Here is a 15677-nt window from a genome sequence, read left to right as displayed (position 1 = left end):
ATAAAAGTATAGGTGGACTGGGGGGGGGGTGTCCTGGTGAGTGACAGAGGTTCTGGGGAGAGGTTTACTCATGTGAATAGGCAAAGCACGCAGTGGCTCCAGGAAGGGCGGGGCAGGTGGACAGCATCGCTCCACACAGATTTCCACCCTAGCATTCAGTAAGGCTTGTACTGTTGCCATGGGAGGGGTTTGGAAGCTCAGGCTGGAGGAGACAGAGGGCCAGGCCACCACAGCTACATTGTAGTGAGGTAAAGCCAGACCAGAGCCTCCTGGTTCGAGGCCTCCCTCAGCAGCTCTGACACACTGCTCTCAGGTTGGGGTTTTCTGCTTTGACTTGACAGAGAAGTCCCCTCCCTCCACTGGATTTTTTTTTTTTTTTTGGCATGTCCATATTTGAAGCAAGACAATAAAGTGATAAAAAATAGACCAGGCATGGGGGGGTAAAAACAAACAAACAAACAACGCCACCAAGCAGAACACTCTCCGAGCCTTCTGTGTGTAGATGCTTTGAGCACAGATCCCTCTGAGTTCTTAATGTTCACCCTTCACCATTTGCTGAACACAGCTTGCTGTGATCATAAAAAGAGAAAGCCGTGTAAGAATATGTTCTATGGGCGTGTGGGGGAAGGGGTTGCCTCAGCAGGTCACACAATGGTACTGCACAGAATAGAGTTTCTTCAGGGCATGGGGCGGGGAGTTAAGAGAGTAGTAGAGGCAGAGAAAGGCAGAGAGAGGGAGAGAGTAGAGAAGTAGAGGCCGGCTATGACCATGTGGGGGGAGGGGGGAAAGGAAGGGGAAAGGGAAGAGAACTCAGGAGGGCAAGAGGCAAGAGAGTAAAAGGCAAGAGAGAGAGAGGAGGGGCCAGGCAGCCCCTTTTAGAGTTGGCCAGGCCTACCTGGCTGTTGCCAGGTGACTGTGGGGGTGGAGTCCAGCCAGAATCTTAGCACAGCCACTCATCAGATTTTATGGCAAGTCCTCCCTCCTCACCTCCAGTACACACTTTAAACATGGTGCCAATGCCCATTTTACAGGTGCGGTAAGTGAAGTCCACATTGCTTTGCTGTCTTACCCAGAATCACCCAGTTGGGGATGAGCAAAGCCTGGGCTTGAGTCTGGAGGGTTGGGTGCAGTGTTTGTCACTCACCCGTGAGGCTGAGCTGACAACTGAGTGGCTACAGGCCCCTGGACCGAAAGCCCAGGCTACTGTGAGCTTCAGCACTTTCTGCCTGCCCCTCTGTTATTATAGCCAATTATGTTTATTGTATCTGGATGCTCCAGGGCATTGGCTATGTCATTTAATGTCTTGACATTTGGGAGTGGATCTGGGGCTAGCCCCTCATGGCAAAGTTATTCTACAGACCACAGCTGTTCCCAAGAGCACTTTCGGAAAAAAGCCCAGAACGTGAGGGAACCTCTGTCAGACCGTAGATGACAGGAAAGACATATCTGTATGGACCTTCCTCCAGATTCTTGCCTGCAGCTCCCAGTGACGTCTCATAAGTTAGTCTAGCCTCCCAGTACAGCTTCCTCACAGTACCTTGACAGGGGGAGTCCAGCTAACCTGGACTTTGGCAATGCTTACAATGTGTGTGAGACACTGGGTCAACTAGGAAATGGCAGGGGTTATTTGGTCCTTGGAGGATAGACTGTGCAGATGGCAAAATGCTATCAAGTTCACAGAAAGACACCAGCATTTGGGACACATGAAAATCCCAAATAGTAAAGGTGACCCACCTTTATTTATTGTAGAATGGAGTCCTGGGGACCAGGAGCATTCTAGAACGTTGTTGAGGATTGGAAGACAGAGGCTTCATGCATTTGGGCGTACTCTGCAACCTTGGAGCATTTTCGCTTACTGGCTTCTCTGTTCCCTCCAGATACAGCCTGCGGATGCCCCAGTTGTCCTCTGGCTTCAGGGTGGCCCTGGAGGTTCATCCATGTTTGGACTCTTTGTAGAACACGGGCCTTATATTGTCACAAGTAACATGACCGGTAAGCCATGGTTTGACTGCTTTTCTCAGGAGTCTCCTTCCAACCAGTGTCTGCTCTAAAACTAACTTGGAATAGACATAAGAACCACTAGGAGTAGCAGAATGGTTCCAGATGATAGAAACCCAGCTTTGTAGCAATGTCTGTCCAGAAGGAGGAGCCCCAGGATGAGTGTCCTGCATGGCCCTGGCTTACTCTCTCCTGAGAATGTGGGTGAGAGAGTCTAAGCTGTTTTCTGCAAGGCAGCTGCTGACTCAAGCATTCTTGGCTTGCAAAAACAGTTGGTATTTATTACTATTTGGGTGAGCTTTCTCGCACAGGCCTAATGGTGGAATTATATCCCTCATTATCCACGGGAATAGAATGCCTTATGAGCCTGTCACTTCAATGAGCTGATGCCTTGAGAGCAAAATGCAGTGGTGAGGCTGAGGTGGAGGAAGGGCTGGCGAAAGAGCCTCTGGCTGTGTCTCGGGGAGGTCTCTGCTCCTGTCTCATCGGGGAGGAGAGAGTTTGCTTTTCCTGGGTCAGCATTCAGAGTGTGAACAAGTTTGTGACTCAATGTAAAAACTTTTGTGTCAGTTTTGGTAGGGTTGTTCTCTTCAGCGTTGGAAAAGAAGAAGAGAGTCCAAGAGGCTGGGTGTAGGGTACCCTGTACCCGGGGGTGTAGGTGTCTTATACCCAGGGTTGTAGAGTGCCCTGCACCTAAGGGTGTAAGGTGCCCTTGACCTAGGGGCATAGGACAATGGGCGTTTTCATCTCCGTTCTTCATGAGGTTCTGTTGTCAGTCTTCAGTCTTGCCTATAGTATCACTGTGTTGGGCAGAAGTACGGAAGAGAACTGTGAAGGGGATGGGTGCTGGTCATCCAGAAAGAGGGTGCTTCAGTGGTGGGGGTGGGGCAGCGACTCTGAGAGCTCAGCAGGGTGTGCTGGGGTCCAGAGCAAGGGCTGCCTTGCCTGGCCTGTTTTGTTAGAAACTCAGCCCCTTCTTCCGTTTTGACAGTTCTTTCCAGAGACTTCCCTTGGACCTTTACCCTGTCCATGCTTTACATCGATAATCCGGTAAGTACCACAAGATCCCTCAGAGTATCAGTGCTGGCTTCTTGGATGTTTCCATTTACTACACACAGCCGTGGCTGCATGATGATTGGTCAACAGCGGGCTGCATACACAATGGTGTTTCTATAAGTCCAATCGCTCCTCTAGCCGTCAATCATCACACGTTTAGATATACATATACTGCTATTGGACTGGAGTTTTTCATTATTCTACTGGAGTTTTCTCAGTAGAATAGCCTGTTATTGTACACGTCTCCAGTGTGTGGCAGACTGTGCCTTATAGGTTTGCATAAGTCCTCATTATGAGGGAATTTAACAACAAGTGTCTAAGTTGTCTTCACTATTAGGCAATAAATCACCATATATTTTCTAAACTACAGAGTTTTTACATTCTAGATTAGAATTCAATTTATAAAGCGACCAGTCAGGCATGGTTGAGCATACCTTTAATCCCATTTGGAGGTTGGGGTTGTAGAATGATGAGTTCAAGGCCAGCCTGAGCTACATAGTGAGCTCTAGGCTAGCCTGAGCTACACTGTGGGGTCTCTCCCTTTGAATGTCACCACTGGGATAAGGGGCAGATGGCTTTCTACCAATGGTGTGGGTTCCCCGTCTCATGGGTTGTTGCTTAATAGTGGACTCCTCATGGTTCATGTAGCCCTTTAGAAACAAGGAGCCCAAATGGTGTGCTTCCCCTTGGAGAGGGAAGCAGGATGCCTCAGCGATAGGTGGAGTGATGGCAGAGATCTGAAGCCAAGCTGTGGGGTTTGGAATCTGAGGGTTTGCCGCCTCTCAGTGTGGGGACTCCATGCTTATCTCCACCTCTTTCCCCAAGGTGGGCACCGGTTTCAGCTTCACCGATCATTTCCGGGGATATGCCAGCAATGAGGACGAAGTAGCCCAAGACTTGTACAGGTACGTCACGCAAAGTGTGGCAGTAGGAAGAGTCTCCCTGTGGTGCAGTCACAGGTCCTTATTGTTCAACTTCTAAAACTCTGAAGAACATTTCTGTGTGTGCATATGTGTGTGTGTGTGTGTATGTGTGTGTGCATGTGTATGCATATATGTGTGTGTGTGTGAGCATGTGTGTGTGTAAGAGTGCCTGTGTATGTGCATGTGTATGCATGTATGTGTGTGTGTGCATGTGTGTGTGAGCATGTGTGTGTGCGTGTGTGCGAAAGTGCCTGTATGTGCATGTGTATGCAAATATGTGTGTGTGCATGTGTGTGAGCATGTGTGTGTGCATGTGTATGAGAGTGCCTGTGTGTATGTGCATGTGTATGCATGTATGTGTGTGTGTGCATGTATGTGTGAGCATGTGTGTATGCATGTGTGCGAGAGTGCCTGTGTGTATGTGCATGTGTATGCATGTATGTGTGTGTGCGCATGTGTGTGTGAGCATGTGTGTATGTGTGTGTGCGAGAGTGCCTGTGTGTTTGCATGTATGAGTGTGTGTGCTCGTGCGTGTGCTCTTCTGCTCTTCCTTACTTTGTTATCGATCATTGTTTATGACAGCAGTAAGCAGGACTAAAATCATGAATGTAACCAATTGTACGTTTCCAACAATTTCCTATGAGACAGTACAGACACAACACATATTTTCAATGAAAGATTCTTTCTCAAGCCATCCACCCAGATGTCTTAGAAGTTTCTGGTTGTTTCTATTTAACTTTGTTCTTGCTAGGAGAGAACGTCTTTTCCAGGTGTTTGTCTTCTTTCCATAACTGTTTCGTTTGTGGCTTTAGATGTGTATTTTGCCCTGTAGCTTCGTCATGACTTTTCCAGGCTAAAACCAGTCTTTCTCCTTCATCTTACAAAGTTTATCTTTCACTTTAAAAAAAAAAAAAGATGTGCGTGTGTGTGTGTGTGTGTGTGTGTGCGCGCGCGCGCGCGCGTGCGCGCATGTGTTGGGGGCTGTAAAGTTGTGAGCTTGGTTAAAGTATACACACATAAATTTTCCTTTCATTTTCTTGCATTCTTAGCATCTATTTTTAGTACGTTTTTAAAAACTAAGCTGACCTTTCTTATTTGGTCAAATTTTTCCAAGCTATAAATTGCGAGCTAAGAACCAGTCTGAATTTTTTCAGATCTCCTGAGTGCTCTCGGATACATTCTGAGAATCTGCAGCGTCTCCTAATGCCTGGTCTCACCTGCCCACACTGCTGATTACCCAGTGAGCAAACCTGGCACCTAGCAGGAATCCAAAGGGAAAGGGAATCTGATACGGAACAAAGGCTTCCCAGTTACTTTTCTTTCTCCCAGGCCCATCAGACAGAGGGCTGAGGGACAGGGCTTTTGGTGGCTTCCTGGTCTTTATTTCCTGCCGAGGACATCTCTTTCTTTCCCTCTGCTGACCCAGAAAAGAATATGGCTGTTCTCTAATTTCCCACATCTCAAGATTTCAATACTTGTCTTCCGTTTCCATCAGGGTTACCCAGGTTCTTACACCTCTGCACCCAGGTACAGTGTTTCCTTGGGACATAATAGCTGATCCTCCCAGAGGGACCTCCTTTGGCCTCTCACTTCCAGCGTCTTTCTCCCTGTGTAGGCAGGACCATGGTGCCTGTCTCAGAAGCCTACTCAAGCACCCACCGCCACTAATGACACTGTGACTTAGTTCTCCTGGCTGAACACCTATCTCCACCCCTCACTACAACCTTCTTTTGGCTTCGTTGTGTAACTAGCAAACACTAAAGACACGTGTTCACCCTTTGCAAGTCAGAGTTTTGTAAAACGCCACCTCCCCCAGCCCTCACCCCGAGCTGGAAGCAAGGATGTTTCCAGCCAGCAGTTGACCCTGTGTGTGGATGTCACTGCTGACATGTGGTCTGTCTCCTCTTGCATGACATTGAAAGAGGACTGGTTTCAAAGCAGCCGTTGTTTATAGCTGTTTCGGTTTCCTTTGCTTCAGGCTCTTAGAACTGGAAAATAGCTAATCAAGAGTAGTGCAGAAAACTGATTTCAGCTGTTTCTTTTACAGTTTACACTATTCGTTTCCCTTTGTGACCGCATCCTTCTCCCCAGCTTGCCAGATGGGTGTTTGCAATAAGAAGGTTGCTTTGGAACTAGTAAATGGGCTACCGGGGGTTTAAGGAGCAGATCTTTCTTCTCCCTTTGAAAGCTCCCTTCCCCCATTAGTTCCCCCCCTGAAGATGAAATTCCATTTTTCTGTGAACAGAGCCTGGCCTGGAAGGAATGGCCTCCTAAAGAGCCATTTAGCATTCACATTTCTAGTGACTTTTACTGTGTTCGGAAACTTGGTCGCTCACGTTCAGACACTCATTACAGAGGATGCCTCTGAGCCATGGCGGCAGCTCTCGGTTTAGAAAAATGTGAATGAGATGTAGTCAGCTTGCTCTCTTTGATGTGGATTTCTTGCCTAGTGCTGCTGTCCCCCTGTCTCCCTTGATCACTGGATATATTCCTGGAGCTGGTGACATAGAAGCGGCCGCACACAGCCCCTGCCCTCCCAGAGCTCATGGCCTGGTAGAGCTCCTGAGGTTACCTTCTAGGAGTTGAATGGAGGTGATACAAAACTGGTCTCACCTCCCGACAGCTGGGATGTCAGAGATGTCAAGAGTGAGAAAGAAGAAGAGGCCAAGGCAAATTGTCCTTTCAACAAGATTTGTTGGTGACATTCTTCTTCCAATGGGGCCCCGCCTCCTGAAGTTTCCATCTCTCAATAACCCATCAAGCTGTAAATCCACATGTGGATTAACCCACTCCTAGAGTCAGAGCCCCAGCCGGGTGGTGGTGGTGGTGGTGGTGGTGGTGGTGGTGGCACACGCCTTTAATCCAAGCATTTGGTAGGCAGAGGCTACAAAGCCTCTAACAGCCAGGGCTACACAGAGAAACACTGTCTCGGAAAAAACAAAACAAAACCCTAAAGCCAGAGCCCTTGGGAGCCAGGCCCCCCACTAAAGCCCCACCCTGAGGCCCAGGGCTTCCAACACTGGAGCTCTGGCAAACCTGTCAGATCCAAACCCTTGTACTGTAGACCTTCCGCTGAGTCCTGAGCCCCTGAATGTCTCAGGAGCACATGTTGTTCGCACTCTACCATAACTGACCAGGTTCCCTTGCAGCCACTAGCTCTGGTGTCTGTGATCATTTCTTCACTGTCTCTGCCCTACATCCACCAAAGGACCTTTCCCAAAAGTCAGCTGAGGAGCAGTGTTCTCCCAGCCGCTCCTCCTTCAATGGCGGATCATTCTTCAACCAAATAGCCTTTCACTAAAATTCCATTACAGGGAAGTCCTTGACAGAGTTCCAGCAGGGATTTATAACAGAGTCACCTGATACAGGGTTTCTGTGCCAGGTAATGTTCATACCTGAATAAATCACATGCTTATTTGTGTATTACATACACTAACATTATGCTAAACTTTGAAATGCAAGCAGGCATGAATCCTGATTTTATTGTCAGCAGACCCTCCCATGTCATTGGAACAGTGCTTGACCTACAGTTAGATGAGCGAGGTGCATGTGTGGCTCCGGCTACGAAATTCACCATTTTCACAATTTGATGCTGTGTAAGAACCATTTACCAAAGTCTCTGAGGAAACAGTCAGTCCGTGGAAAGACTGTAACTGTGAGATTAAAACAGTAATAGCCCCTCTGTGTGAGCTCTCGCTTCAGAAACCCCAGTTTATTTAAAAATCAGATAAACAATGCCTATTTCTTTATATATAACTATCTTTAAAAGGTGGCAAGTGTTAAAAAAAAAAGATAGTCAACACAGACTTCTGGCTTCACACACACACACACACACACACACCCTCATCCACATACATACACACACATATGCACACACAGTATGTTCTATACAATACTTGGACAAAGGATTATTGATTATTTATCTGAACTTTAATTTTAATAGGACACCTTGAATTTTCATTTGCTAAACCTTTCAAGCCTAAGGACTCCCTGTCGAATATCAAGGAAGTAAGCTATAAGCTAAAGCAGGAGACTTGAAATTCCCTGCACCAAATGAGCTGGTGCAGTTCCAACAAACAGGAAGAGAGCAGGGAAGGCTTTTTAGCCTGAAGGTTGCCAAGGGGAGGGTGGAGACCCAACTCCTATTTTTACCCTTGTTCTAAAGCCAGCTCACTACCAGCCCTAACTGCGGAGACAAAAAAAAAAACAAAAAACAAAAAACAAAAAAAAAACCAACAAACAACAAACAAACAAACAAAACAAGCAGCAAGTTTAGTTCCCTAAAGCCACTATAAATAACAAAGAGTGCACCCAAGCCCACAGCAGTGTTTCGCAGGCAGGGTTTATGGAACCTTTGAAAATTAAGTCTAGCCGGGATCACGCTGGTCGCTGGTTGTAATGACCGAGTTTTCTTCTCTGTAACCCTTGAACTCTCTCCCACTCCTGGCTTTTCAGAGCCTTTCCTCTTCCCTGGAAGGTTCATGGCTTTCAGTCCCTCAGCAGGAAGCTGGGACCAGAGCTCTGCCTGGTTTTCTCAGGCCTTGCAGGGCAGGTCAAGACATTCCTAGAGTGCCTGAGTTTTATGAGTTTTTTTTTTTTTTTCCCCTGTCCCTTTTGGAAAGACTTTGGTAAAGACATTTAAAAAACGGCTAGTTTCTTCTTAATGTGGTGAATGTCCTGCTGGTCCATTTCAATCGGTTTCATCCTAGAACATATTACTGAACACTTACAGTAGGAAAACATACTGACGTGACATGGGATTCTAGCTGTTTTCTTTTCCTCTCTCCCTCCCTCTCTCCCTTCCTCTCTTCCCCCTCCCTCTCTGCCTCCCTCTTTTCCTCCCTCCCTCTCTCCCTCCTCCTCCTTCTCCTCCTTTCTTCTCTCCCTCCTCCTCTTCTTCCTCCTCCTCTTCCTCCTCCTCCTCCTCTTTTACAGCTTTGGTGTTCTTATTAAAGCCCTGGCATTCTGGGAGCTCCTTTAGCAATGGCACACAGTGGGTGTATTGATAGGCTATTGAGCTTCTGATCTTCTCCCACAAAGCTGGCCTAATGGTGTCGTCATAAGGTTTACATGAAGATCCGCTAAACAGCATGTGGAAGCTGGCACACGGACACAAAGACGCCTCAGCAGCTAGATGACCGTAAGCAGGAGTTGCAAGCTGACAAATTGCTGGTGTTGGTTTCCGGTGTCCATACTTCTCAGTGTGGCAGTATCAGCCTACCTATTTGCTTTGCCTAGCCGTCTCCGTGGAATGTAGTATTATTAGCCACTAGAGACTGAAAACCAGAGGAACACACAGTACAGTGCTATCTCCTTTCCATCAGCCTTCACGCCCCCAGCTGGTGAGGTGTGGTAGCCAGCCACTCTGACTCCTCCAATCAATCAATCTCTTTGCTCTCTCTTCTGCAGTGCCCTGATTCAGTTTTTCAAGTTGTTTCCTGAGTATGCGAAGAATGACTTTTACGTCACTGGCGAGGTAAGTCAAAGTCTCATTTTCTTGAGTGCCTCTGAGGACTGAACTGTATGATGACAGTTGCAGTAGTCATGTGCAGAGTCATGTGTGTATTAGTGTGGATTCAGTCCACTTTCATAATTTCCCAATAATCCCCCAAATAGCCTCTTCAACAATGGTGTCAGTCTGGGATCAATTAAGGTTTATGTATTGGGATGTGTGCAGTGGGTTAATACAGATTCCTCCTTTTGCTATTGTCCTTTGTATCAGTGACTTTAAGTGGGGGCCAGGTGTCTGTAGTAATATATTCCACATTCCAAACTCATCTTCTTCTCTCCTCAGAGATCAGATTCAGTGAGGCTCCTGCCTGGATAACACAGCGTGTGTCCCACCATGAGCTATAGCATGACCCCTGGGCTCTGGGGTGATAGCAAATGTAATCACTAGATTCAGATGGCATTGGCCAGACCCCTGCTTCTGTTTGTATTTCATACGTAATCCATAACCACGTGCATGACTCTTTCCCCAATCTGTCTCACAACAGTTTTAAATCAATTGATGAGACATATGACTAAAATGGAGGTTATAAAATGGCAGTTTCCTCATCTGTGTCTGTATGTCTAGCATCCCACACTCTCCCACAGAGCTGGTCCTGTCTGTCTCCTCTCTGTGTTCATGTATATCCTGATGGACCCAAGCATTGGTATTTCTATAGGATCTATCAAAATTGATCGCTTTTCTTTGGATGCCATTTCTTACTCTGCTCTGTGAAAGGTCCTTCAAGCTGGCCCTTGTGCATTTTGACAGGTTTGATAATTTTCGAGTATTTCCCCTTTATCACAAATATTGGGCTCAGAAGCACCCCGTGAATCCCTTGCCCTTCTGAGATCAGCCATTTTTTTCTAGGGACTCTGGCTCACTCCTATTCTCATCTCCAGTGGTGAATGGCATTGGAAAGCCAGGGCTGGAGCACAAAGTGTGCTCATTGCTGCTAGGGCGACGATGATAGCTCTTTCGGACCTTGTGACTCTGGCTAGTGCTGCGACTCTGATCCCCACCACAGGCTTCTCCAGTTCTCTCCTCTGCTGATGGCTGTGTGTGCCTCCTTCTACACCAAGGAGCGAGATTCCCAGTGGCATAGTTTTCCTCCTGTGCACCTGTCCACACTCCCACCTTACACTCTGAATGACTTTAGAGTGACTCCATCATCACCATACCCAACAAAGAATCTTTCATGTTTCCTTCACCAGGACTTGGCCCCTCACTCTCTGTTGGTCTGTCCCTGGATCTTGTCTCAGTTCATCTCCAGGCAAATGTTTTTCATATTAAACAGCCCCTGCATTCCACACGTCTAATTCATCAACAAGTCTCTCCATGTTCCTAAATCCCTGAGGGTTTCTTTAGGTCCCATCCTATTTGGGAACCAATAACTTGGGCTAGAAGGTTAGAATAAAGATCAGTGTCTAAGGTCTACCCCTCGTGCTCTCAGGAGGAAGGATCCTGCTGGGCCAGTCATCCTCGGAGCCGAAAGGCTTAACTCCGGAATGACTGATCTTCACAGGAAGGTCCAAGTGACGGTGCCAGAGAAAGGGCTGGAACGATGCCGGGCAAGTGGTCCACAGATGTGCACATTAAGGAACTGAAAGAGAAAAACAGGCTAAGTTCATAGCAAATGGCAAGTTCATGGAACAGGAATGTCTTGAGCCCGTCTTCTTTTTCTAAGCTGTCAGAGAAAATGGTTTAGCATACTTTTTTTTTTAATACTCAATTTCTCAGTATCAACTCATGCTCAGTCTTTCTGTCAGTAACACTTCCTGCTGTCCCTTGCCTTTTGAGCATTTTCAGAGGCAAGTTGGAAGAGGGGCAGGAAGTGACACCCTTGTCATTTCATAGGAACCCTGGAAGTCACGCATTTCCCCATCGAGCTGAAGACTGGTCTGCTTGCTGTGTAATTCCTTGTCTAACAAATAATGTGGTGATGTCGTTAACCATGCAGCTCGGCAAAGCTGCCAAATCCTGGAGGAAACTGTTGACTTGTCTCTGTTATTTGTGCCTTGTGGTTTTAGGCATGTCATTTCCAAATGTGTGTGGGAAAAGAAAGATTTTCTTTTTATATGTTTTGCTGCCAGGATGCTTAAAGAAGCCTCTGCCATCCATGAGATAAAGAAAGATAAGAAAGATAAGCCAGAGAGAAAAAAGGGAGGCAGAGAGGCGGTAACTACGGGACCTCAGGTTCAGAAGAGCATGGCATATCCAACCTTTTTATCACTGGGACACCATGTCATCCCCAAAGTTCACAGTTGAGAACTGTGGTACAACTGGCTTACAGAAACAAGCCAACAACACAAAAGCAAAACAACAAAAGCAAACGGAAATCTCATGTGTAAAATATGTTTATGATTCTGCATTTGGCCACATGTAGCCCTGAGGCTATGAGATGAAGCCACATAGCTTTTTGGAAAGAAAAAACACTAAAAAGCAATGTCCCACTTCCCCAGTCTCACAATTCTGTTTTGTTTGTCTTTTCACGGGGGCTTGGGGGGGGGAGGAGAGGAGAGTTCTGGCGTGATAATTGGAGACCTGGAATAGACTCCTGTGTTGATAATTGGAGAGCTGGGTCTCACTGGGTGGTTCCAGGCCAGTCTTTAAGCTCGCTGAATCTTTGGATTTTATCTTGCAACCGCAGTGGTTAGTTTTGAAATCAACCCCTATGGTTGTTTTGCTTTATTTATTAAATGGTCAGCGGCAGGCAGTCACCCAGGCACACTCTTACGGTGTCCCCATGTCCCTAAGTTTGAACATAATACCAACTCCTTCTGCCTCTCTCCAACCTTTTCCAAAACTGTTCATTGAAAGACCTTTCTTTTCTCAATGTTCATTTGCTTTCCTTCTTAGGGAGTCACAAGAAACACCACCGAATTTGTAGATTCAGTCTTGAAAAACAATGGATACACACAAGAAATGTTTAGTACACTTTACATTTGTGTGCTAGGAGTGAAGGCAGCCTGCACGAGGGTCTTCAGCAACCATTTAGAGTCCTGGCATTGGTCTAAGGGAGTCTGGGAATGATAACAGTAATGACTACATAGCACCATTTGAGTGTTTAATTAGATATCCCCATTAGATATTTTAAATAGTGACTGACTGTGGAGAGCATCCAGCACTCGATGCCTCCATTGGGGCTCAAAGCCTAACGCCCTTGGCGTACGGCCTGGGATCAAAGTGTTCAAAGTAGCTCTGCCTGCTCATTGTTGGTCTATAGCGTTGCCTGTTCCGTTGTTACACTGGCTGTGTGTGTGTGTGTGTGTGTGTGTGTGTGTGTGTGTGTATGTCCAGGGAATTAACTCAGGGATTTTAGCATAATAAGCCAGTCCTCTACTACTGTGCTTTATTTCCAACCAAATGCATTTTTAAAAGCATTTGTTTCATCTAAAAGATGAAGGAGCCTTGATGATGGTATTAGAAGTTTGGTTCATTTGTTTTCTACATATCAGAATGTGTGAGGACCCACCCACACCCAACTGGCAAGGCAGACCAGGGAGAGCAGCCTAGGTCTACTTCGGGTGTGAAGGACAAGGGAGAGGCCTCTTCTTTCGTTCCTTTCTGTTTTTCGTCGCTGCCCAGAATACCAACTGGTATTAATTTTCTCTAAAGAGAGACAAATGTGTCTGTAAATCACCCTCCCTGAGGCAGGAAAAAAAATACTTCAAAGAGAAACAAGCTGTGTTTAATTCCTGTGATTAGCTTTCTTTCTAAGCATTATCCTCCCAAGCCTGTAACTATTCATGAGACAACTCTTGTTCTTTGGTGCACCATCACAGTGTAGAACCCTCTCCGGCATCCCAGGTTAGAAGTTAAAGGAGGACAGTCCTCATTGAAACAGAGGCAGGTGGCAGGATGAAGGGGGCCTGCCCATTGTTCTCTGAGCATGGGCTATATGTACCAGTCCAGGCAAAGACTCAAAGCTGTGAGTAGTTTTCAAAATGGGTATGCTTCCAAAATGATGGGGCGTATACTGAAACCTGGGCATCTCTTCCCTATAGCATAAAAGGGTAGAATCTCTTTACAAGTAGATTTGTAGCCATAGGTAGATTGAGGGCCAAACACAGGCAGAGCTTTGAAGCTACTTATGCGTTAGTAAATTAGTACTAAGTTAGTAAGTTGAATGAGGGTACTTTGTCTGCATGGGAAAATCCTATTTGGAACATGGTGCTGGATAACGTCATTGAAGACAACTGATGGACTGAAGGGGGGGGGCAGCCCAGCACACTGAAGTCTTGCTTGTTTCATTTTTTTTTTTAATTCAGTGTTAAGCACATGCTAAATGGATGTTATAGAGTGACTTCATGAAAGGCTGTTATTAGATACAATAAATCTATCAGCGGTATTTCTCTTCAGCTGCTTTCTGTCTTCCTGTCATTGTCCCTATCTTCTATCCAAGTCCCTGGAGGCTCCCCTGTCTCCAGGACCACCCTTGGACAGTCTCCCACTCTTCCTCTGTCTTCTTCTCACCGTGGTAACCTCATTCTCATGTTACTCTCTCCACACACCTTCCCTCTCTATTAGGATTGTCACCGGTCCTTAGATAAGATCAGCTAGATCCCACCCAACATGCTTTTCTACTAACATATTTATGTTTAAATTAGGCGCTGACCCACTTTTTATTAAGAGGTGATTCACAAGCACTGATGTGTGATAGGGTGACCTGTGAGGTGGAGTGGGAAAAACATGCTAGCAATAGGCCAAGAGTTATTCCGTGCCAGTCTCCATCAGCCGCAGCACTCCTGGATTCGCTGAATTTGGGGCCTAGAAGGTAGCTTCAAGAACATCGTGCTCGAGTGTTTATCATAAGAACGCTTGCTCAGATTGGGACGCCCAGCAGTCTTGAGCCCTCGATTGTTGAGTACTGTTTAATGCATTGCTTCCTCGAATCCCAACGGCTTTCTTACAATTATCCCAATCTTAAGAATGAAGTGACTGAGACTTAGGCTAGGTTTACCCAGCCAAAAAGCTGGAAAGCTGAAACTGGGACCTACTGATGAGACTCCAGGGCAAATGATCGGAATGCTGGCATTGGCTGTGGGTTCTACAGCCTTGCTTGGGGAGGTGCTTTCTGGAAACCAAATCATCTCCAGGAACCCTCTCCTCCCTCAGAACTGACCCTCTTCTGGAACATAGTCTCTCTCTCTCTCTCTCTCTCTCTCTCTCTCTCTCTCTCTCTCTCACACACACACACACACACACACACACACACATTCCTATTTCCTGCAGCTCTCTAGGGTCACACGTCTATACAAATGAGAAGAGGCTCCCTAGCTCTTCGGATGTCTGTCTTTCTGGCCAAGACCTAGTTTTAATCACAAAGACTTAGCTTTGATCATAAAGTTTTATAGAGCAAATGGAAGTTTCAAGTGATAGAAGGACTGGAGGTCCCTGGAATGCAATTATTTCTTGGCCAAGGAACTTGCTGAATTTTATTAGATAGTATTCAAGCTGGTTTAACTCTTCAGTCCATGACAAACGTCTATTTTCAATTACATCCATCTGCCCTTGCCAATATTTTCTTTTAGAATTGAAAACGGATCTGTGACTGTTTAATGAATTTAATATTATAAAAAATAAAGGTTTAAGCTGCAACCCAAAGAACTGAACAAGGGCATATGGAAATGTTTACAAGGTGGGCCTCCGGCTTTCAAAGAATATGTCCAAATCAAATCAGTACATATTTACTGATTCTCAAGTTGCATGGAGAAGAATGTGAGTGCGCAGACGGAAGTCATGAGCTTTGTCTAAAGTGAACTGTCCCGCTGGATCGGATAGTACCGTCTAGACACAACACTGGGACCCCGTTAGAGATGTCCAGGGCGGGGGCAGCAATTGGAAGGTAAATCACTTATGCAGCCTCGACCTTCTAAATTCTATCCACAGGGCTCAAAGGCCCCAGCTTGGGTCTGTGGTCTCATTTCCTCGTCCTCATTATTTACAAGTCAAATTAACTGGAGTCTCCATTTCAAACAAAGGAGTTTATTCATCTGCTTGAGTCACCTGGCAGCAAGCTGGGCTTTCCCAGTTTAGCTCTGAGGGTCAAAATAAGATGGGGATAGAACGCATCTTGTGTCCCTATCCCTGTCAGTGGTGAGTGATACTTTTTAAGACACACCCTTGGGATGAAAAGCAAATTACCTATTGTTTAGAAGGCAGCACGTACCAAGCACGTGGCTTGGTGGGACTAAAAGTTGGCTGTAGTT

The 15677-nt window shown here is 46.3% G+C and overlaps 1 protein-coding gene across 2 annotated transcripts in view; it reads left to right on the top strand.

The window, feature by feature from the left end:
- The window catches only part of Cpvl (carboxypeptidase vitellogenic like), a 104139-nt gene that overhangs the window by 18123 nt on the left and 70339 nt on the right, over window positions 1–15677 (top strand). For both annotated transcript variants that reach the window (XM_052172536.1, XM_052172537.1), the window contains exons 3-6: window positions 1878–1992; window positions 2990–3048; window positions 3880–3959; window positions 9387–9453. In XM_052172536.1, the coding sequence (XP_052028496.1) occupies window positions 1878–1992; window positions 2990–3048; window positions 3880–3959; window positions 9387–9453 (321 nt within the window). The remainder of the gene's footprint in view (window positions 1–1877; window positions 1993–2989; window positions 3049–3879; window positions 3960–9386; window positions 9454–15677) is intronic.

Source organism: Apodemus sylvaticus, chromosome 2, assembly GCF_947179515.1.
Source record: "Apodemus sylvaticus chromosome 2, mApoSyl1.1, whole genome shotgun sequence".
In the NCBI taxonomy this organism is placed as follows: Eukaryota; Metazoa; Chordata; class Mammalia; order Rodentia; family Muridae; genus Apodemus; species Apodemus sylvaticus.
The sequence above is the reverse complement of the archived record's forward strand: the minus strand, read 5'-3'. Positions and strand labels throughout refer to the sequence as shown.